This window comes from Alligator mississippiensis, chromosome 10 (genome assembly GCF_030867095.1).
Source record: "Alligator mississippiensis isolate rAllMis1 chromosome 10, rAllMis1, whole genome shotgun sequence".
NCBI classification, from domain to species: domain Eukaryota; kingdom Metazoa; phylum Chordata; order Crocodylia; family Alligatoridae; genus Alligator; species Alligator mississippiensis.
The window spans coordinates 18,579,570-18,600,833 of NC_081833.1; the positions used below are offsets into that span (position 1 = coordinate 18,579,570).

Below are 21,264 nucleotides of genomic sequence, written 5' to 3' on the forward strand. Positions count from 1 at the left end.
TACAAGCCCCCCAATTCCCTCCCTTCCCCCCCCCCGCTTCCCCCAGCCACAGGTGCTCCACCCAGGCCAACACTGGTCCTTTAAGGAACCCCCTCCCCCCCCCCACTGTTCCTGCCAGCGGGGCGATCCCTGCTGCCCCACACTGCCCTGCACCACGTGGGGGGCTCTGTACAAGCCCCTGAAGCCCCGAGGCCACTTCAGGAGTGGAGAGTGCTGGGGCTTTTCTCAGCTTTTTTTTTTTTCTTAAAGGGCCAGAGCTGGCCTGGGCAAGACACCTGTGATGGGGCCGGGGGAGTTGGGGGGCTCGTGGCAGAGCCCCCCCATGCAGTGTGGGGCAGTGGGGGACAGCAGAGATCGCCCGCCGCCCAGCAGCACCCAGCGAGCGCCGGGGCTTTTCTTTAAAGTAGCGAGCTGAGGCGGGGGGGCAGGCGGGGGTCTGGGGAGCTGGCAAGAGTCCCCCCATGGTCCCCTTCCCCCTCCCCCAGCCCATGGTCCCCTTCCCCCTCCCCCAGCCCCCCCTTCCCTGCCCCTAGTACTTACCAGTTCGGAGTCAGCTGCAGCTCCCTGCTGCAGCCACTGGGGACTGCCCAAATCATCAAAGCTCTCCGAATCTTTTCCAAAGATTCGGAGAGCTTTGAATTGATTCGGACCTTTAAATTGGTCCCCTGACTTGATTCAGATTCAGAGATTCGGCCACCAAATTGAGCCGAATCTCCTCACCACCCAAAGCTTTGCACAGCCCTACTGCATAGTGCTTTTGAAAACACTGCCCAGAGCCTTCTAAACTGAAGTCACTTGTGAAAATGGAAGTTACTTTGTGGACCAACAAATAAATTGTACCCAGTTAAAAGCAGGGAGACTTGTTATGTGTCAGACCCATAATAATGTTTGTGTGTCTCAGTCTGAGGTGGACTGTGCTCTAGTGTCGCTCCCATCTCTTTGTTTTCAGAGTTTAACTTAATACCAAAGAAAAGGCAGTAAGAGAGCTCTGCGTTTCTCTCTCTTTTTTCCTGAGCCCTCTCCCCTCCTCTGGGAAAGGAGGGCGGGAAGAGCCCAGCCACCTCTTGATTGGTCCAAAGTAACCAGCTGTGTGGCCTGTCACCCATTTAAGAGCAGTTGTTCATAACCCCTCCCTCAGACTGCACTTTTGTGCTCCTCCGGGCTATCCCAGCTGCCACAATGGTGGTGGAGCTGTTCCTGGACCTGCTCTCCCAGCCCTGCCGGGCCCTCTTCATCTTTGCCAAGAAAAACAACATCCCATTTGAGCTGAAGCATGTGGACCTCCTGAAAGGTGAGTGAGGAGCCCGTTGTGGTCTGGATACTGCAACCCCAGTAGCTTGTTACAGGAGTGTGTCTGTTTTCCTCTTCTCTCCACCTGGGCCAGCTGAGGAGGTGGAAATGAATGCGAGGGGATTTCTTTTCATTTGTCAGCTAAGAGCTGAAAGGAGACTTCTCCCTCCCGGAGTAAGTACCACGCACTGGAGGTCTGGGTATTGTGCAGACTGTCAGCAAGTGATCTCACTTGCTGCAAACACAGACGGACCTCAGTCCTGCATCTGTTGCACTGCTGTTGCAGTGACCATGGGAACATGATATAAAGGATACCAGGTAAGTTAAAGAAGCGTGGCCCTGCTATTATTTGCACTTCATATCCCTGGCAAAAGTTCTCAGAAAGCCATCAAACTAGGGTACCTGCAAGGACTAGAACAACAGACTAGCTGCTGCTTAACTCCTGTGCTGAGTTCCCCAGTGGTACCTTCCCTATACAGGTAGAGTCTGGTGGGGCCAGAGGGCTTACTTTGTCTTCCACAGTGCTTTGGCCCTATTGTCACCTGCACATTTCCCCCCATTGCAGTTCAGAGAAGGTTTGTCTCTGAAGAATGACGGGGTCCAGATTCTGCTCCTTGAAAGAGTCATTTATCTCGAGAGGCTGACTCCAAAACTCCAGCCTCTTGCCTACCTTCTTGGGAGGATGGGACTTGGGATAGGCAGGGAATTTGCTGTCTGCTCAGCTATACTGTACGTCTAAGTTCTGTGAGACAGAAATGCCACCCATGCTGAGGTGGCCGTACAGGGGTGGCTCATTAAATCAGCGGTCTAAAGAGCAAGAAACTGCTATGGCTAGGTGAGAGAGAAACTTCTGGTTCTACTAGCAGACTTGCTCGGCCCCACTTCTCTTTGGATTGTCTATAAAAAGGCTGACAACTGTAGATCGGATATCTGGCACAACCTACAAATTGAAGTGGGGCTTAAGCGCTTGTCCGGCTCTTTCCTAACCTCCCTCCTAGGTGAGAGGAAAAAAAATACTGGGCAGTAGTAAGAGAGACTGGATTGTGTATAGTTTAAATGGGGACTATGGATTCTTATCCCTTTACCTGGAATTAGCTTGTTTGTTTGCCTTTCCCAGCAAATCCTCCCCGTTTTTCAATTTTTCTTCCTCTTCCCTCCCCCACTCCCTTTGCCTTTTGTATTCGAATTTATCTTTCCTTATACGCTGCTTTGTACACATTCTTTCACAGCATCAGATGAAGTGAGCTTCAGCACACAAAAGCTTATGATTTTATATAAATCTATTTTGGTTAATCTCTAAAGTGCAAATCTACCCTGCCTTCTGTAATAGGAGCCCAGGCCAGATACAGGAGTGGGCCCCACTCCTCTGACAGGCTTATACAGGTGTAACCAGATGAAGCTCGGTAATCATTTCAGATAAGCACAATAAGGGATTAGAGGGTATGACATTAATTTGAGCTAGGGGAGTTGTAGGGTGACTAGAGACAGAGCAAATTTGTAAAAGGACTAATTTCAATGGGAATTAGGCACCTAAAGACCTCAAAATCTGTCACTGTAAATCTTCTTTGGTATTGAATTCACCCAGGGAGTGAGTCTGTAGAGTGAGGCTCCTTTATATAGCCACTTTTTGGAGAAGAACCATGATCAGGAACTAAATTGACAACTAAAATGGCTACCCAGGAAACAAGGCGTGTGTGTAAAGAAAGACTGAAACTCAGGACTCTCCTCTGTTTACTTCTTATGTTTTAATGTAATTTCTTGAGAGCTCTGCAGCCTTGCTCTGCTGAAATCTTGTTTAACACAATCTAGTTTGTGGCTATTTTCTTGTTCTGCAATTTCCCATTCGAACTGGTTCTTGAAGCACAGACTTGCTGTCTCTGAGGTTACACCAGGTTAACATTTCTGCCATGATATCAATTCCACAAGCACGCAAAAGACCAAGTCAGTGTCTATTCTTCCACATAAGGCTTGTCCTGTTTGTTGGCCACTTGAGGGGCACTATGTAGTGTATCTGATGGGAGAGGAGCAGGTGAATGAGCCCCGGGTGTTATAATTTGTGTCGCTTGGTCCAATGATGCGGTCTGCATTGCTCATCAAGAAGCAGACTGGTCCAAATGAAAGCACTGAATGGTAGGCAAGTCCTGCTCATGACACTCAAATATCAGGAAACTAAAAGATTCTCAGAAACCTTGGTATTACCTGGGAATCAGCTTTGAGACTGCTTTTACAGAAAGTTGAGTCATGCCACTCAGCTCTCTGAAATTCTCTGCTCCAGACTCACTACAGGAACTTGAAAACAGAGAGCCCCATTCTGCAAACCCGTACACAAGAGATCACAACAGGTACAATCAAGGGGGTGCACAGTATGTATGGACTGTAAAACACTTGTTCTTGTGGGACTTCTTATATGATCAGAGCTAGAAAGTCTTGACAAAAGTCCCACAGTTTCTGCTGATCTTTTCTTAATCAGATGAAGCCTAGTTCTGATCTCAGTGCTAAGCCAAAACTTCCAATGAGTTAATCCCCTGTAATATGAAAGCTTCCTTCCATAACATCAGCAATGCCTTACATTCCTTGTAAATCTTTTTAGGACAGCACATGACTGAAGAGTTTGACAAGGTAAATGCTCTAAGGAAAGTGCCAGCATTGAGGGATGGAGCCTTCACTTTAGCAGAGAGGTAAGGATTACACAGCTCTCTGCCATCACAGCAGTTGGCTTCTGCCTGCTCTTACCTGCTCTTCTGTTGTCCCTGCTTAGAATCTGATCTCATTGCATCTCAAACTCAGCTGTTTCTTCTCCCATCTTTTTTTTTACATTCTGTTTTCTCTTCCGTGTTTTTAGCCTTTCTTTCATCTTTCTCCTCTTCATTCCTACCTCTGTCTCTTCCTCTTGCTTTTATCCTTATACCGTGCTACACTCCAGCCATGCACACTCCATCTTTGAAGCCAGAAGGTTGAGGTTAAAAACTGGCTCAGCCCTGCTTGCTAGCTGCATGGAGAGGGACATTACAGCTGGCCCAATGCTTGCAAAGCCACATGGAGCTGGAGAGTCCTTGGTGGCCTGTGACTGTGATGGCATGTGCAGGAAGGTTTGACTTGTGCAGGTCTAGTAATGTTATCTTTCTAATAACTTACACCTTTCTATCCTAGCATGGAACCTACAGCCAAAGCCCCTGGTTAAGTTGCAACTGCAGCTGGAAACCCAGCTAGTACCAGGTTTGGTTATATTTGGAGTGTTCTTCCTCTTTCCACTGAAATGAGCAGGGAGCTTGGGGCTGTTAAGTCAGTAAGTAGAGGGCTGGGGAGAGGAGAAGCTACTTTCTCCTATTGACTCCATGCTTTTTCAATGGGTGGTGCAGGAAGCAGAAAGGAGGGTGGCTTTTCTTCATTTGCCCTGCCACTGAGGAGAGGATTTGGTTCCAAGCAAAACGTTTCTAAGCACAGGTTTGATTTCCCTTGAACAATTCAGCACAAACTTTGACACACATGATCTTCAGAGAGAACCACTGGCTTTCCTGCAATGTTTCTGTGACAATTCTACATGGTTCCATGCAACAGCTTTTGCTGTGTGACAGTGAGAGCATCCAGGCATGCAGCTGGGGGGAGGTAAATGAAGTATGGAGCTGTGGGGCTCTGGCAATAGAGAGCAGGACAGGTTGTGCAGGGGAAAGGACAGATCTTTGGGTCTGTCAGAACCAGGCTCAAGCTTGATTTCACATGATCTCTGGTTGTAGGAGAAGGGCAAGGAGTCAGTCGGAAGGAAAGGACAATCCATTTTCATTTTCTCTAAAATTACATGTCCCATGTTGTCTCTCTCTATCTGGCAGCACTGCAATCCTTCTCTACCTGAGCCGAAAATTCAAGACCCCTGATCACTGGTATCCTTCTGACCTTCAGAAACGGGCCCGGGTTGATGAATATCTCTCCTGGCAGCATACTGCCATAAGGGCAGCAGGGTGCAAGGTTTATTTGAGCAAGGTAATGAAGTTAAATCCCAACAGAGTTGAACACTAGCCACTGCCAGTTACATGATTCAAATTGACACTGTGCAGAGGGAAAACTGAGCCCTTCTCCCACAGGAGTGTGTAGCCACCTCACTTCGAATTATTCTGATGCGAAAGGGGGTCTATACTGCCAAGGTGATGGGAGTCTCTATACCTCATAAAACTACATTAAAAGAACACTGAGGTTGTAAAATGAAATGCCCAGAAATCAGACAGTGCAGAATTAAGATCAACTATGCAGCTTTGTGTGCAGGTTTTACAGGGATGATATCTGAGGAGGTTCCATGTGTGCTGCACCTCACTAACTAAACACACAGGCTTATAGTGGGAAATAGCCAGATCTCACATTGTTTTGGCTGTATGTGCGCACCAGTGCTTTGCCTACCAAACTAAAGTGGCACTTCCTGAAAAGACTCCTTTACGCTCCAACACAGTGGGCAAAATACAGCCCATAGGCCAGATCCGGCCTGCCAAGGAATTTTGTCCAGTCCCAGAGGGACCCTTAGCCCCGCTTGACTTAAGCACAAAACAGGCCTGGGATGTGGCACATGCAGCCAGTCCTACTGCCCCTGGGCACACAGTGGGGCTGGGGTGGTGTGATGGGCAGACTCACTTCCTGGAAGCCCCTGCAGCACTGGTTCCTTCTGGCTCCTGTCCCGGACATGGCCCCACTGACTAGCTTGCTGGGGATGCCAGACGGAGCGGGCAGCAGGGTCTCCAGGGAAACTGCCTGGGACCCCTGCAGGCAGGAGATGTGGCTGGGCAGATAGCAGCATCCAGAAGTGGGACAGGCAAGCAGGGCTGGAGATTGGGGGTGAGATTGCAGGGCCAGGACAAAGTTGTGATCCACTCCCCGCACATCCCTGCAATGGGTGCCAGTTCCACAGGCAGGGGCGTGCAGGGAGCAGATCACAGCTCTGCCCTGGGTCCTAGCCCTGCTCTGTCACCATCCAGTGATTCCGGCCCTACCCACCTGCCCCACTCCCAGATGTCACTCCCTGCATACCCGCAGCCCCATCTCATCCTCCCATCTGCCTACAGGGCCACTTAGGGAGTTTTGGTGAGCTGTGGCAGAGGGTTGGGGGCAGAGTGGCTGACCTGGCATGGGGTGGGGAGGAGGGGGGCATGCTGACCTGGTCCACGACAGCTCAGTAATACTCCCTAAGTGGCCCTCCAGCCCAAATAATTGCCCACCCCTGCTCCAGCCTCAATTCTTCCTAGAGCTGAAATCTTCATAGGCAGCGTCTCTATTGCATATAAACCAGAGCAACAAATACAACAGGTCTGGCAAGAGGAAGGTAAAGATGAGGGATCAGAAACCATGTACTTCCTGCAGCTTTGTCTGACTATTGACACTGTTTGTGAAGATGACACCTTCTACCTTGAGGCAAGGTGCTGACTTGCAAGTGTTACAAAATGTGTTTTTTTTTTTTTTCAAGCCAAATGTCTGCAAAGTCAGGAGAATCTGAACAAGGCTGTCTTGGCTGGGGGCAGAGGGGGAGATATGATGGTACAGGTTAACACTGCGCACCCTGGAAGAGGGGGTTTGCAGAACCAGCCCCCTTGCCAGTAAATTATTGAGGGATCCTTAAAATAGTTCAGGGTCACTCAGCAGGGGGATTGTGGATGGACAGTGGCTAAAGCAAGAAGTTGAATCTATTTAAAAAACTGCACTTTTCTTTCTATGGTAGGTGCTGTTGCCTCTCATTACAGGCAAGCCATTTTGTCCTGAGAAAGTAGAAAGGGCCATTGAGGAACTGAATGTTGTCCTGAAGCAGTTTGAGGAGAAGTTTCTGGAAGACAAGCCTTTCATTGCAGGTAGCGAGATCTCCCTGGCTGACCTGGTAGCGGTTGTGGAGATTATGCAGGTGAGCAGTTCCAGCTGGGTTACTGAACCTGGCCAAGAGGAAGGTAAAGATGAGGGAGTTCCCACAAAATCTCAAAGGGAAGTTTGCACTTCATTAATGGGGGTGGGGTGGGAAAGCTGGGTTTTGACAACCCAACACTAGTTAAAACATGGACGTTTTCTCTGCAGCTTACATTTTAATGTCACATTCCTGACTTAAAAGAGCTCTGAATAACATTTACAATCACTGTCACTGCTAAGGTGACAGGAAAAGACTGGTCAGAAATAGGAAGAGTACCTTCATTCAGACTGCCCAAAGATGGGAAATGTCCCTTCCTTAGACCTGAAGTTGCACAAGAGTGTGGTGAAAATATATGCTAGTCTGTCTTCAAGTGCGAAACTTGGGCCTTTTTTCCCACGTGTTGCAATGTGAAGACCCATTCTTATTATTTCTAAATGCATTCATGTAATTGAAGCATTATTATCTATCCTTGAGGAATAAGTACTTATTCTGGAGTTCTTTTTGATTAGTGGTCCTGAATCTATCTTGGTTGGACCAAATCTGGTTTGACTAGTCAATCAGCTTTACAAAATATATTCCTAATCACTGGAATTTGGGCTGTTGGTTTGGGTCTTGTTTGTTTTTGATATCCAGATGAATGCCCAACTCCTCATGTGTTTGGACAATCCTGCACATTCTGGGTATCATATAGAAATTGTCATAGAGAAGTAAGGCTGGCAGGGTCCTCAAGAGATCTGGGAATCGAATGTGTGGTTTTGGTGTTATTGGTACCCTGCTCTAATCAACTGAGCCAAACAGCTGTTAAAATCCAAGCTCTGAAATGTTTTCAGTGGAAAACTCATTAGCATGAGTTTGCCTTACAAATGTTAAGGTGGCTAGGGAAGTATGTGGTTATCTTCCTACACATCCTGCCAGCTAATTGCTGGTATTCCCAGAAGTTAGTTTCCCACTAAATCCAAATCTGGAATGTGATATCCTCCATTATTGCATATTTCTTCCAACCCCCAAAAGAAAAGATGCTGGCTCAGTTGGACTTAGTTTTATCCTACTAATGGATGCTGCTTGGACTGTTCATACAGACGCTGCTCTGCCATGTTTTCTTGCTGTCTCTCTCCGCAGCCCGTGGGAGCTGGGTATGAGATCTTTAAGCCCAGGCCCAAGCTGGCAGAGTGGCGAGGCCGGGTGGAGGAAGCAATAGGGAAGGAGCTCTTCCAAGAAGCACATGAGCAGATCCTGAATGCCAAGAGTCTCAGTGTTGCTGAACTTGTCCCAGAGCTGAGGGAACAAATGGCATGCATGCTGCTGAAGCTAATTAACTAAAATGAGAATGTAACAAAATGCTCATCCCATGTAAGACATTTTTGGAATGTCTAAGTCCTCTCCAACACCATTTCCTCTTGGCTATGTACACCCAGCAACACAGGAATATGCCCCCACAAACTCAATTTAATCACAGCTCTCTGGTGATATATAAGGGAAAGAATAAAAATCAATTTAAAAAAAGTATTGTTGTGAGGCACTGAGCCTCTTTTGTGAACAGAACAGTGAGCTGCAGTTCAGTGGCAGTCCCTGATTTGTCATTTCTGCACCTGCCTCGGGCCCCCAAATGTTACCTATATAGACACTCCCCCTCACCTCACCCCTTCCCCCCAACACACACTTCATTTACTAGAGGCCTCTGTTTCAGATGTCTAGATGCCTGCTTTTTCTATTTGCATCTGGGAAGTCAGGCTGGGCAAGTGGGGCTGAAGAGTTTTCCAAAGGAGAAGTGTTCAACTTGTGTGAAGACAGAAAGAGATTGCAGGCACATCTATACGCAGAGCAGACTGTACCTTTGCAGTAGGTTACAATGAAAGAGGAAAGACCCCTTCAGCTGAATGGGTGAGAAGCTGGGAGGTTTGCATAGAGATGCAAAGACAGAGTCTGGGAGGTTTGCATAGAGATGTTTGTTTCCTTAGAACATCTTGCCACTAGAGGCTGCTGCATCCAACTCCATGAGCAAAGAGGGATATAGAGGGAATCAAGGATTAAAGCCTGGTCATGCAGATATTTGCAGGTACAAATCACTCTCCTGACATGAGGGGTCTCTGTTTACAAAGGGGACATAATCAGCTGAGTAAAGATACTCGCTTGTCTACTGCCTCAGGTGAGACCAAAGCCAGTTCTGCCTGCTGAGCTGTTGGCCTCCTTGCTATTGTCAGGCAATAGCCTGTCGGCTTCTGCAGCATCACCTGCTCAGAAAGTGAGAAAGTCTACCTCGAAAGGAATACTGCAGGACCTGGAAGTACTGGTGGAAGGAGAAGTGCAGGCCAGCCTCAGTGGTGTAAGTTGTAGCCATGTTGGCCTAAGGACATAGGCAGACAAGGTTCTTTGGGTAAATCTGATATCTTTTATTAGACCAACTCAAATAGTTGGAAAAATTCTTCTTAACAAGCTTTCAGGCACAAACACCCTTCATCAGGCTGAGGAAGCACCTGCAGCTGTGTGTTAGGTGGAGAGGGTAAGTAAATAAGGGTTAGGTGGTTACAGTATATTCCCCTTCCTCTGTCCATTTCCAAGCTTGCAATCAATTTAATGGAAAACATGTGAACAGGGTTTGTCCTGGGTGGCTACAACCCCTTGGTCCCCCCACTCACTGGCATGGAGTGCTAATGGTGAACCAGCAATATCTGAAGCTGGTACACTATGCAAGGTAGCTGGTCAGCAGTAGATGTAATGTCTGTGCTGAGGCAATGCCACTACTATGCTGACTCCTGTAAATTTTTGTTATATGCACAGGTAACAGAATGGGAACGGTAGAGTTGCAGCCTTGGCTTCTCCTGCTAGAAATGGGTAGCTTGCCCAGACTACAACTGCTCTGCCTACTTCGGTTAGCCACCTGCCCCTAGGCTCTGAGTCCCAACAATTTTGGGGGGCTTTGTTTTAATATGAAGCAATAAATACACAGAACTGTCACAGGTGTGGGCTAAATACCTGCATGACATGCTAGTCAACCCATCATACTTCAGCAGTAGGAAAGGCCAGGCCTCTAATGCAATTGCAAAAACTGCACAGATGGGGCCTGGCTGGCAGTCCTACGTAAGAGCACAACATTTGGCATGCCCACGCAGCCTGAAGTGGTTCAGTTCCCCTCCAACCGCGCTGCTGCTCTCCCCAGCGGTCAGGCACACGCAGCTGGATTCATCCTTCACAAAGCTCTGTTGCAGTCATAGCAGTGCCAGCCAGCCAGAGCCTTCTCCTTTTGCCTCCTGTCTGCCTGCCACAAACAGTGCAGGAATTCAGGCCTCATCTATGGCACTCTGCTTTTGGGGGAGCTTGAGGTTGCTGTTCTCTGACCTACATTTGCTTCAGGGTAAAGTACTGAAGAAACTCGCAGGCTGGCCCATCCTGCCTGTGTCTTTTTGGTCTTTTGCAGTGCTTTCCTTTCCTGCCCCTTTGCCAGTCCTCATTTCTGAGAGAAAAAAGTAGGGGAGAAGCAAAGGAAATCAGGTTTTCAGAACTGTGGGCTGTAGATGCATTTGAGATGGCTTGTGTTAGGCATCTCAAGGGGGACAGAGCAGCACAGGAAAATGAATGGGGAATCACAGACTGATGGGCCAGGACAATATCTGAGGTGAAAAAAGAGATTTATTGTTAATACTTTATAGTGCTACAGGTGCACTGTGCTCTTTCCAGTCAAGAGTTGCTGCTAGTCCAAGGCATGCAAATTGGATGGACATGTCTCACTGGGAAGAGGTGGAGTGTGCTGCTCTGCTTTGACTATGCACCCCTAGAGATTATAGGGTGCGTGCCAGCAGCAAGGATGGCTGCCAGGGGACTGTGTTCTAGGAGAGTGGGTAAGGTAACTAGTAGGGTGAAAGTGCTAGACTTTAGGAAAGCTGATTTCAATCAACTCAGGCATTTAGTCAAGGACGCACTGCAGAGTAGGAATTTTGAAGAGTTGGGAGCCCAGGAAGGGTGGCTGTACCTTAAGGAAATGATCCTTCAGGCACAGAGGGAGATGATCCCGATGTGAGGAAAAAGAGGGAAAGGGGCCAGGAGGCTTCCTTGGCTGACCAAAGAAATCCAGGGCAGCCTACGGGCTAAAAGGGGAGCACATAAAAAGTGGAAACAGGGAGAGATTACCAAAGAGGAGTATACCTCCTCTGCTCGCGCTTGTAGGGAGGCAGTTAGACGGACCAACAATTTAGGCTTTCCACTTGAATGGGAAAAATCTGTTTTTGGAGTATAAGTGCACCACCAAAAAGCCTTTCTCCCCTGTCCTCCAGTGCTGAAACATTTGTGAAAATTCTGCGATGTATGGATTTTCACTTGGTTAGCTTGGCCCTTCCATTCAGGTGGATGCACAGTCCTTGTAAAAGGTGGCTGGGTTTTTCCATTGAGCAGCTCTCTTGTTTAGATTTTATTTTCTGTCTTCAGCTTGAGGAACCTCCAAAATGTCCAAACACAGACTTTTCAGTTCAGAAGGACCTAGCAGCACCTTGGTGCTTGAAAGCCAGAAAGTAAAATGAACCAACCTAGTTTCCTGTGCCTACAAGTTGAGTGAAATCCAAAGCCACCAACAAGTAGGATCATTAGTGACAAAGTATGTTAGATTCCAAAGTTATTTCAGTTTTCCTGTTCCCAGATAAGAATGCAGGCAAGCAGTGTCTGTTTTCAGCCAGGTACACGTCAGACAGAAACCGATGGTCTCAGGTCTGCAAACCAAGCAAGAGCTGCTCTTTCCTTTCCACCAATAACACCTGCACTATGGCTGCCTGTCCCACAGGAGAAGGTTGCACTTGTTTCATTCTGCTGTTGTTAGCAATGGGCCTCATAAGGTTAGCTCTAAAGAATGTGGTCTGTAGGGCCATCACAGGTCATGATGGGACCCTCTCACATAGGTTTACCCTTCCTTTTTGGACACTAGTACATTGAGAGGTGATGGGCAAAGCTTTTCTGCCTGATCAGTATAAAATGGATGCTGCTGTAGTTCCTTGGAGTAAATGAGCTTTGGGATCTCATCTAATTGAGAGGATTTGGAGTCAGCCAGACATCTCCCCCACCCTGCCCCTCTTATCAGCACTGCTTTTTCTTTCTGCCCAGCCTCCAAATCCCTGACCTTCAGCTTCTCCCATTTCTGCAAAGCATGAGCCTCCCACACCCACTGTGACAGACACTGTGCACTGCCCCAGCTCATGTGCACCACAGCTATGGTCCAAATACAAAGAACAATAATCTTGGCAAGCAGATTTATCCAGTGTTTTTCCCTGAAACCCCAGCACACCTCTTGCAGACAATACAGCATGGGTGTATTGTGTAGGCAAAACCATTGTATGAACCAAGGTACTTGAGGTGCCCTTTCTTATTTGCAAGGCTGGCAGCAGAACTGAGAGCCCCTCAGGAGAGATACTGAGCTCATTTTCAACCTTCTCTGATGAGGCATCAGACCTTTCCAGGGCAGTGATTTTGTATTTTACCAGGATTATTCCCAGGGTTTGAATTACACTTTGACTCTTGGGGGCATCTGCAAAAAAAAATAAAAAAATTGGGATGCCCATCACAATGTCCTAGTAAAGTCAGAGACCTGCCAGGTTATGATTTTCAGATCTTATGGGGGGGCGGGGGGGGAGCTCTCATCTCTTATGGGGGGGCTCAGCCCCCCCTGAGCTCCACCATAATCTGAGCCCTGAATGTTCCCTCATTGAACCAGGATGGAACCTGGTTCAGTCTTACATGGCACTCTCCTGCTGCTACAGTCTCGAAGGACATCCGTGCTCTTTGTTCCCCAGCTGTCTTCAGCAACAGACCCAGGCACAAGAGAACAGCAGAACCTGCAGAATTTCACAGGATGATTGTGGTTGTAAGTGTTACCTCTGACCTGTGCTGTCTGCTCCATGATCCAAAAGCCCATCTTAACTGAGCAAACACTTCACTCTTGTCAACAGAGCCGGATATACAAAGACTGCTGGCATTCAGAGCCTCTTGGTACAAATGCACTCTTGATGTAACTCCTTGAATGCCAGTGGAGTTACAGCAACAACTGATTGCCTCACTGTTTTCCTGCTCCAAATACTAAAGATAAGGGACTTTGTCCTTGTACTTTGTCTTCACACTTTTTTCCCTTTTTGTTTTGCATGTGAGTTGAGTGTTGTTTGACTTAATAAATATTCAGGACTGGTGAAAAGTACCATGCTGAGGGCCCCCAGGGAAGTCTCTGTGCAGAGATCGGCACCAGGACCAGTTGAGCAGGTCTCACCACCCTGTGTTACTAATGAGCCTGTTGTGCCAAAAGGTTTGTGTCCTGGGGTATCAGGGGAATTCAGTTTCCAAATCTTCACTCCTGGTCCTTCCTGGTGAGATAGGCAACAATGGTGGCAAAGGTAGCAGTGATTATCCTAATGCAAGGAGCTGTCTACTGAAAGCTAAAATAAAAGATAAAAGATGACGTAAACTGTACATGCTTAGCTATTTGATTAGGAAGTCAGGAGGGTGACTTTGGGCAGCAGTGCTTTGAACAGGTTGTATTTCAGTTGCTTTGAGTAAACTGCAAAGAGAAAGCAACCAAGAACTGTGACTGTTACTGATCCTAAGAAGACACCTTCAGAAGTGTTATCCTTTCTCAAAGAAAAAGAGCTCCTGCATGTTTTCTACCTCTGGCCATCTATAGGAGGGCCCCTTGCACACCTATGGAGAGTCTGGGAAGCAGTAATACACAGGGCTGCAAACCGTACAAGGAATTTGTCCCACAGCTCACTCTAATATCCAACCAGCATCCACTTCTCTCTCAGTTGGAAGGCAGGCAGAGATTGCAGCTCAGGTTGCTGTTTGGGTCTAGTGTTTGCCAGGGACCCCCCATAAAAGGCCAAAATCTAAAGACTTGAGATGTCTGGTATGAAATGAAGGAGAGAAAAGGTAAAACCAAAGACAAACTGAGATATATTTTCTAGACCATTAAGAAGTGAAATACAAAACATACCAAGGGGATGGTCTGATATGCTTGCTTCTGAGGAAACTGGAAAGTGAACTTGTTAGCACCTGCAAAGGAATTTAAACTCTTTTATGGAAAAGGGGGAGAAGAAACTACTCCCTGAATTTTCCTGAAAGGGATGGGCTAACAGCATTGGCCTATATCCAGGCACAATGCACTCAAGTGCTGTGCAAGCTTCCCTCCCCAGATCTAATGCATGGCAGTGCTGAGCTGCAGGCCCTTGGTACTCCAGACTCAGGAGACACTTGTCTGCAGATACGTTCTGTCTTGGGACTGTCAGCAACACTGGTGGTTTCGCCGATGTCCATGTTCTGTTTTTTCTTAGTCAGAGCTCTGCATGCTTCCTCAACCTCCTACTGCCAGGTGACCAGCTCCTGTTGACAGTATCTTCTTCGCTTGTGAAGAGCTCAGTCCTCCTTGTTGTTCAGAGCCAGACTTGATTCTGCTCTCTGTGGTCAAGCCAGCTGGGCTGTCTATGGTGTTTGCTAAGATGCTGCATTGCATTACATTACTCAGATACAGCTTAAAAGTTGTAGACTTTCAAGCTGCTTTTGTATCTCTACTCTTGGTGCTCCATTTCTTCCTCAGGACAAAATCACTCCTCCTGCTTCCCTGGGTCCTTCCTTCCTAAATCTCCACCCTCAGCCTGGGTATCCCTCCTGTCTCCTATCATCCCAGCAGTCTTCTGAATAGAGTGGAAGAATCGCTTCCTAATTTCCAAGTGACATTCCTGTTAATACAGACCAGTGTACGGTTGGCCTCTTTTGCAACAAGAATACACCATTCGCTCAGATTCATTTTATTGTTCATGGTAACCCCCAGGTCCTTTTCTGCACTACTGCAGCCTAGCCAGTCATCCCCCAGTCTGTATCTGTGCATGCAATTATTTCATCCCATGTGCAGGACTTTGCATTTGTTGCTGTTGAATCTCATCTGATTGATTTCAGACCAGTTTTCCAGGCCATTCTGGTCATTCCTGATCATAACCCTACCCTCCAGACTGTTTGAAATTCCACCCAAATTAGTGTCATCCACAAATTTGCTAAGCCTGCACTCAATCCCATTGTCCAAATCATTAATTAAGATATTAAATGCTACCAGATCCAAAAACGACCCCTGGTGCCAGTACCCTCATATATTAATATCCTTTGTGCTTCAGGCTGAGGACAGCAATACTGTTCAGTTTCTTCTTACATGTGGTGAAAGAACAGTTTCTAAGCATTGTCTTTTGGAAACCCCTTGTTAAAGTCCTTTTATAACTGTGGCAATTGCAGGTACATTCCCAGCCACAGTCTTTGGGTTTGCCAAGAAGAGTCTGCTGCATAAGAAGCAGTTGTGCAGCCTCTTGAAATTGGTTCTGACATCTTTGAGGACAGGCCCAAGCTGTCAGTGTGGCATGGCCAGAGAAGCAGCCATGGGGAAGAGTTCTTCTAGGAGGTGCATGACAGAGCAGTGATTTGCAACCAGGGTGCCACAGTACCCAGCAGTTCCTTGAGATCTTTTCAAGTCTGCGGTAAGGTGCTACATAATGTTCGCACTGTTAGGTTTGCAAACATGATTGACAAGATAAACCCAGAGATTTCAAATAGAAACCCATAGTTGCGGTCTTTCTGAGTTCTTTGCAGCAGAAAAACTGTACAACTATACAAAAACTGAGTAATGTACCAGCTGAGGTAGAATGAAAAATCAGATGAAGCCTGCAGTGGTTGTAAGCTTGTAATGTTGTAGCTGCATTTTCTTTCTATTTCCTGGCCTCCTGGTTCCATTTTTGGCTGCTTTTAGCTCTGTGGGAAGAAAATGAAACGAAAAATGAAACACTTCCACAGATCATCTCTCTCACTCCTTAGGTACAAAATCTGAGAAGGAGACTTAATGTGCTACTCCACTCCTGAAAAATGCCTCTGTAAGTGTGGTACTGGGGGGCTCATTGCATGCCATCTTGCAGGTGGCTCCAGAGGAGATTTGTGCAGGAGATTCTTGAAAACAGGCTAGTTTAACAGCAATCTCCGTGCTCCTAGAAAGCACAGAGCAGGATCCTGGCAGTATGCATGCATCAACACAAAGAAAATCTATTGAGACTGTTGCATACATGAATTCATCTAGGCAGAGGGCTCCCTCTGTGCACAGCATCCAAAAGCTTTTTCATAGTGCCATGTAATGATTGTGCATGCAGTAAATTAAAGGGCAGGAAATCCTCTGATTTCCTTTCCTTGGGGCTCTTGTGACTCTTTCAGAGGACTTGTGTCTGAAGTGTAGAGCCCAGGCACTGTGGTAGAGTTAAGGGGATATTGATTGGGTTCACACGGATTTGATTGCCGGGTGACTCCATTATTGGCTCCATTGCTCTGGGTTCTGGCTATGTAGAAGGTTGCTTCCCAAAAGCTGTAATTCTTCAAACACATACAGCAAGCATATCCATCCTCCAGGAATCGCAAAAATCCCAGCCCCACTCCAGAATGGTGAGTGGTTTGCAGCACAGCATGGGCTTGACTTCCATCTGGATTCCTTCGGTTCTTTACTTGCAGGGAAACTTTAAAAACAAGGGATAGGAGAGGGTAAGTGCAGATCAGCAGGGAACTCCAGGTCCTGGTCACCAAACCTCCTTCATGCTTCAAAAGATACTGCACCAACAGCTTGGCACCTGCCTTAGGTTGTTATAGGCAATTTTCAGTGGCAACTGCCATTACCTCTTGAATCTTGGTTCTGTCTCTCAGTCTATAATGCATGCAGGGAGAGAGATACGCCCTCTCTTTCCCTGCATTTGAATAAAGCTTCTCAATATTAAAAACTAGCAAGTTCACAGAAAACAAGGACTTAATCCAGGATGTTACTGAGGGAAACCTGTTTGAAGGGAGGAAGATGGAAACAAAAACTTCTGTGCCAAGATTAAAAGCATTGTCCAACATAGTTTGGGACAGTATCCAGGGTAAATACAGAGAAACCTGCATTCCCCAGGACTGCTGAAGCATCCACAAAGCTGGTTTGTGAAGAGCAACATGCTGCCTGCCATTGTTTTGCTGGCTAAATGGAGAGACTCAGGTGCTAAGACACATGGTTGACAGGCCAGAGGTCACAACTTTGAGGCCAAAGCAGAAGCACTCATTGGCATGGTCTCTCAAGTTCCAGTGAATCTGAATTCTGCTAAATAACCTGTCACAGACACAAAAAAGGAAAGGAAGCTGACTATCAAGTACTCGCTATGGTTCATCTGCCACTACTCAGAAGTTATTTTCCTCTGGGAGAGAAACAGTTTAAACCACCTCTCCTGTCCTGTCCTGTCCTGTCCTGTCCTGTCCTGTCCTGCATTGCCTCCCCAACCTCCAGCAGCCAGAGCTGCCCTGTTTCTGGGAAGAGCTGTAAAACCATTTCTGCTTCCTCCCCACTCATGCGACCCCTCTACAGAGCATCCAGTTTAGGATTTGGGGGAAGGTCCCCTAGAAGATAGGGGAACTTGACATATTACTAAACAAGAACAAAGGACCACACCAGCTGTAGAGCATCACCACTCTCCCCTGCAGCAGGAGCTGCAGTTGCTTGCACTGAAGCGTATCCATGATTGGCAACATTTTGAAAAGTATCTGAAAAGCCAACTCTTCAAACAAACTATGGCATTGAGGCTGCTGAGCTTCTGGCCACTGCATTGTCATGATGGGCCTTGGGAGAGAGAGTGAGGTACTGTCATCCTAGCTTTACAGGTGAGCAAATTCAAGCAGAGAGATTAAGTGATGGGACTGTAAGGGGAATAGCAGCAGTCAGTCAGGTCTAGGTTCACTTCACAGGGGCCCTTATTCTTAGTCCTATGCTTAGTCCACTCACCCCTGTTGTCTTTCATGTCATTGAATGGAGAAAGAGACCCTGCCGCACCAGCGGGGAGGGGGCGCATGCAATCAGTCGGGAGGTTTCTACCACAGATGATGGACATGTCCTAGATTTAAACTGTTCTGGAAGAAGTTTGGAGACATAGTGAGGGAAATAATCAGGATGCCAACTATCAGATAACCCCTAGTGTTCCTAATGAACTTTCCTGAAAACTCTGCAACATACAAATCATAAGGAATTGATCACTCATCTTCTAGTGGCAGCAAATATTACAAGTGCACAATTGCAGAAGCCTGGAAGAGAAGTGACACCCCTAAAATTACTGCCTGGTTTCAAAAAGTTTGGGAAGTTTTAGGAATAGAAACGCCCCATTAAGTCAAAGTTCTACGGGGGAAAAGGATTTTTTTTTTAATTTGCTAAAAAGAAATTTTCTCCTGTATCCAAACAAGAAAACTCAAGAAACTTTTCTGAATGTTGAAGGAAAGGGCAAATTCTATAAGCTTCTTTTTCCACATCTTTGTGACAAGGTATTTAGCAGAATTTGCAGGTTCATTGAAATCTGACAGGCCACACCATGGGTGCCTATGCACAAGCGCAAAGGCTGCTCCAACATGCTGCAAGTACAGTGCATTGGAGTAGACTCAGTTAATTGAGTCTGCTGGAGCATGGTAATTACCACACTCCAGCAGACTCCAGTGTCATGTGCATCAGTGTCCCCGCACTGAAAAATGGTGATGGGGCGCTTTATCTAAAGCACGTTTGGCTAGCTTTAGATAAAGCACCCCCACTGCCATTTTGAAGCATGGGGATGCTGATACACAAGATACTCTGGGTGCTTTAATTAGACTGGCTTTCAGAGCCATTCTAATTAAACTGCTCCCCCCACCCCAGAACGTGTATAGGTGCCCCATAAGCACTTCTGCTACAGCTTCAAACTTGTGCCCTCTGGGCTGTCAACCATGCACCTTAGTGCCTGTGCCTGTACCACCCCAGTCCTGAGTTCTATGGGTTAACATTTAAGGACAAATTTGGAATGAATTAAAAACATAAAAGCAGAGGTGAGTGAGATTTGTATTATTCAGAGTGCTGAGGAAAAAGAGGGGGTGAATTATAGTAGAGAAATGATGAAACACATAAACCGAACATTAACCAAAACATAAAGGAGGTGTCGAAGAACACAGGAGTCCTGTGGACATTGACTTGGGTAAAGGGAACGCTGTTGATGGACGGTAAATACCTGTCTTTATGTTTTAGGGGACTGGATATATTGTTAAATGCTGAATCTTATATTTGACAAATTGTATCCATTAATACCAAAGTTTAGCGGGGAAAAAGAAACCCCAATGGCTCCTCAGTTTTGGGGTTTTGCCAGTCCAAAGCTGCCATCTGGGGGAGGCACTAAGCTAACGGGAATAGGAATAGCCTCACTGGATCAGACTGGGTATCCATCCTGCCCAGCTGCCTACCCCGGCGGGGACCAGTGCCAGGCGTTCTAGAGCCATGGTGGCCAAACTGCGGCTCATGAGCCGCATGCACCCATGGTACTTGTGGCTCTGAAAGTACTCTGGCCCCACCCACTTGTCCCGGGACTGCCAGCTGAGGCACCAGGCTGCCAGAGCAGAGGCTGCAGTCGTGAGGCTTACCCCAGGGCACGCTCCCCTAGGGAAAGCCGGAGCAGCTCGATGCTGCAGCAGCAGGAGACAGGGGGGAGGTCACCCCCACTCTGGGTCACTCAGCACCCCTTCCCCCCCACTCTCTGGCTCTTGAACTTAGGTGGAGTATCGGATGTGGCTCCCAGGTGAGTAACTCTGGCCACACCTGTTCTAGAGGAAGATACAAGAAAGCCCATAGAAGAGAATTACAGAAAAGCCTAGCCACAGAAGATTCTTCTTTCACAGTTTCATAGTTATTAGGGTCGGAAGGGACCTATTAGATCATCAAGTCCGATCCCCTGCCCTGGGCAGGAAAGAGCTCTGGGGTCAGGTGACCCCAGCCAGGTGTCTGTCCTATCTCCTTTTAAATATTTCCAAGGAAGGGGACAATACCACCTCCCTTGGAAGCCTATTCCATATTTTGGCAACCCTCACTGTAAAGAATTTTTTCCTAATGTCCAGCCTGAATTTGCTTTCTTCCAGTTTGTGGCCATTATTTCTAGTTACTCCGACAGGAACCTGGGTAAACATTGTATCCCCTATTTCTTGTTGCCCCCCTCCGACGAGTTTGTAGGCAGCCATGAGATCACCTCTCAGCCTCGTCTTGTGGAGGCTAAAGAGGTTCAGGTCTCCCAATCAGTCCACTTAGGGGTTTTTTCTGTAGGCCTTTAACCAGACGGGTGGCCTGCCTCTGAACCCTTTCCAGGTTATCCACATCCCTCCTGAAGTGCAGTGCCCAAAACTGAATGTAGTACTCCAGCTGCGGCCTGAACAATGCCGCATAGAGGGGAAATATCACTTCCCTAGACCTGTTTGTGATGCACCTACTTATGCAAGAAAGGGTGCGGTTAGCGTTACTTATTATCTCATCGCATTGGTGATTCATGTTCATTTTGGAGTTGACTACGACTCCGAGATCCCTTTCCACAGTTGTGCTGCTTAGAGTGGTCCCTCCCAGACTATAAGAGTATTGATGATTCTTCCTCCCCAGGTGCAACACATGACACTTATCCTTGTTAAACTGCATCCTATTCTGTTCAGCCCATTTCCCCAGCCTGTCCAAATCAGCCTGGATTTGCTTCCTGCCATCTAGTTTGTGTACCTCCCCTTGGACAAAGGTGCTTTCTACTCCTTCATCCAAGTCACTAATGAAGGTATTAAATAGTACCAGTCCCAGGACAGAGCCTTGGGGGACTCCGCTGCCTACATTTCTCCAGGTAGAAACTGACCCATCCACCACCACTCTCTGGGTGCATCCCATAAGCCAATTTTCTACCCATGGGACTGTGTAATAATCTACATTGCAACTGTTTAGTTTATTTATTTATTGAGTATGACTCTGTGTCAAAGGCCTTTTTTAAATCTAAGTAAATAACATCTACCTCTATTCCTTCATCCAAGCATTTTGTGACCCAGTCTTAAAATGAAACTGGGTTAGTCAGGCAGGATCTGCCTGCTCTGAACCCATGCTGATTGCCCCATCATTTTACTCACTGGTCCCCCACAACTGTGATACTTAACAATTTTCTCAAAGGTCTTGCCAAGGATAGAGGTGAGACTAACCAGCCTATAGTTACCTAGTTCCTCCTTCCTCCCCTTCTTAAAAATAGGGACCACATTGGCCCTTTTCCAATCCTTCAGGACCTGTCCTGAGCGCCACG

General features: G+C 47.1%; 1 protein-coding gene across 1 annotated transcript; it reads left to right on the forward strand.

Moving 5' to 3' along the window:
* The first annotated feature begins 1,125 nt into the window (after window positions 1–1,125).
* Window positions 1,126–8,668, forward strand: LOC102572513 (glutathione S-transferase theta-1). The gene is made up of 5 exons (XM_006277006.4): window positions 1,126–1,291; window positions 3,881–3,968; window positions 5,118–5,268; window positions 6,986–7,162; window positions 8,282–8,668. The coding sequence occupies exons 1-5, from the start codon at window positions 1,180–1,182 to the stop codon at window positions 8,480–8,482; spliced, it is 729 nt and encodes a 242-aa protein (XP_006277068.2). The 5' UTR covers window positions 1,126–1,179; the 3' UTR covers window positions 8,483–8,668.
* Window positions 8,669–21,264: the final 12,596 nt, after the last annotated feature.

What these genes read in the sequence shown, in the direction of transcription:
- LOC102572513 (XM_006277006.4), top strand. Translation starts at nt 1,180, where the DNA reads ATGGTGGTGGAGCTGTTCCTGGACCTGCTCTCCCAGCCCTGCCGGGCC. An exon ending in GCCTTCACTTTAGCAGAGAG is followed by an intron (nt 3,969 to 5,117) that starts GTAAGGATTACA and finishes TCTATCTGGCAG; the next exon opens with CACTGCAATCCTTCTCTACC. An exon ending in GCAAGGTTTATTTGAGCAAG is followed by an intron (nt 5,269 to 6,985) that starts GTAATGAAGTTA and finishes TTTCTATGGTAG; the next exon opens with GTGCTGTTGCCTCTCATTAC.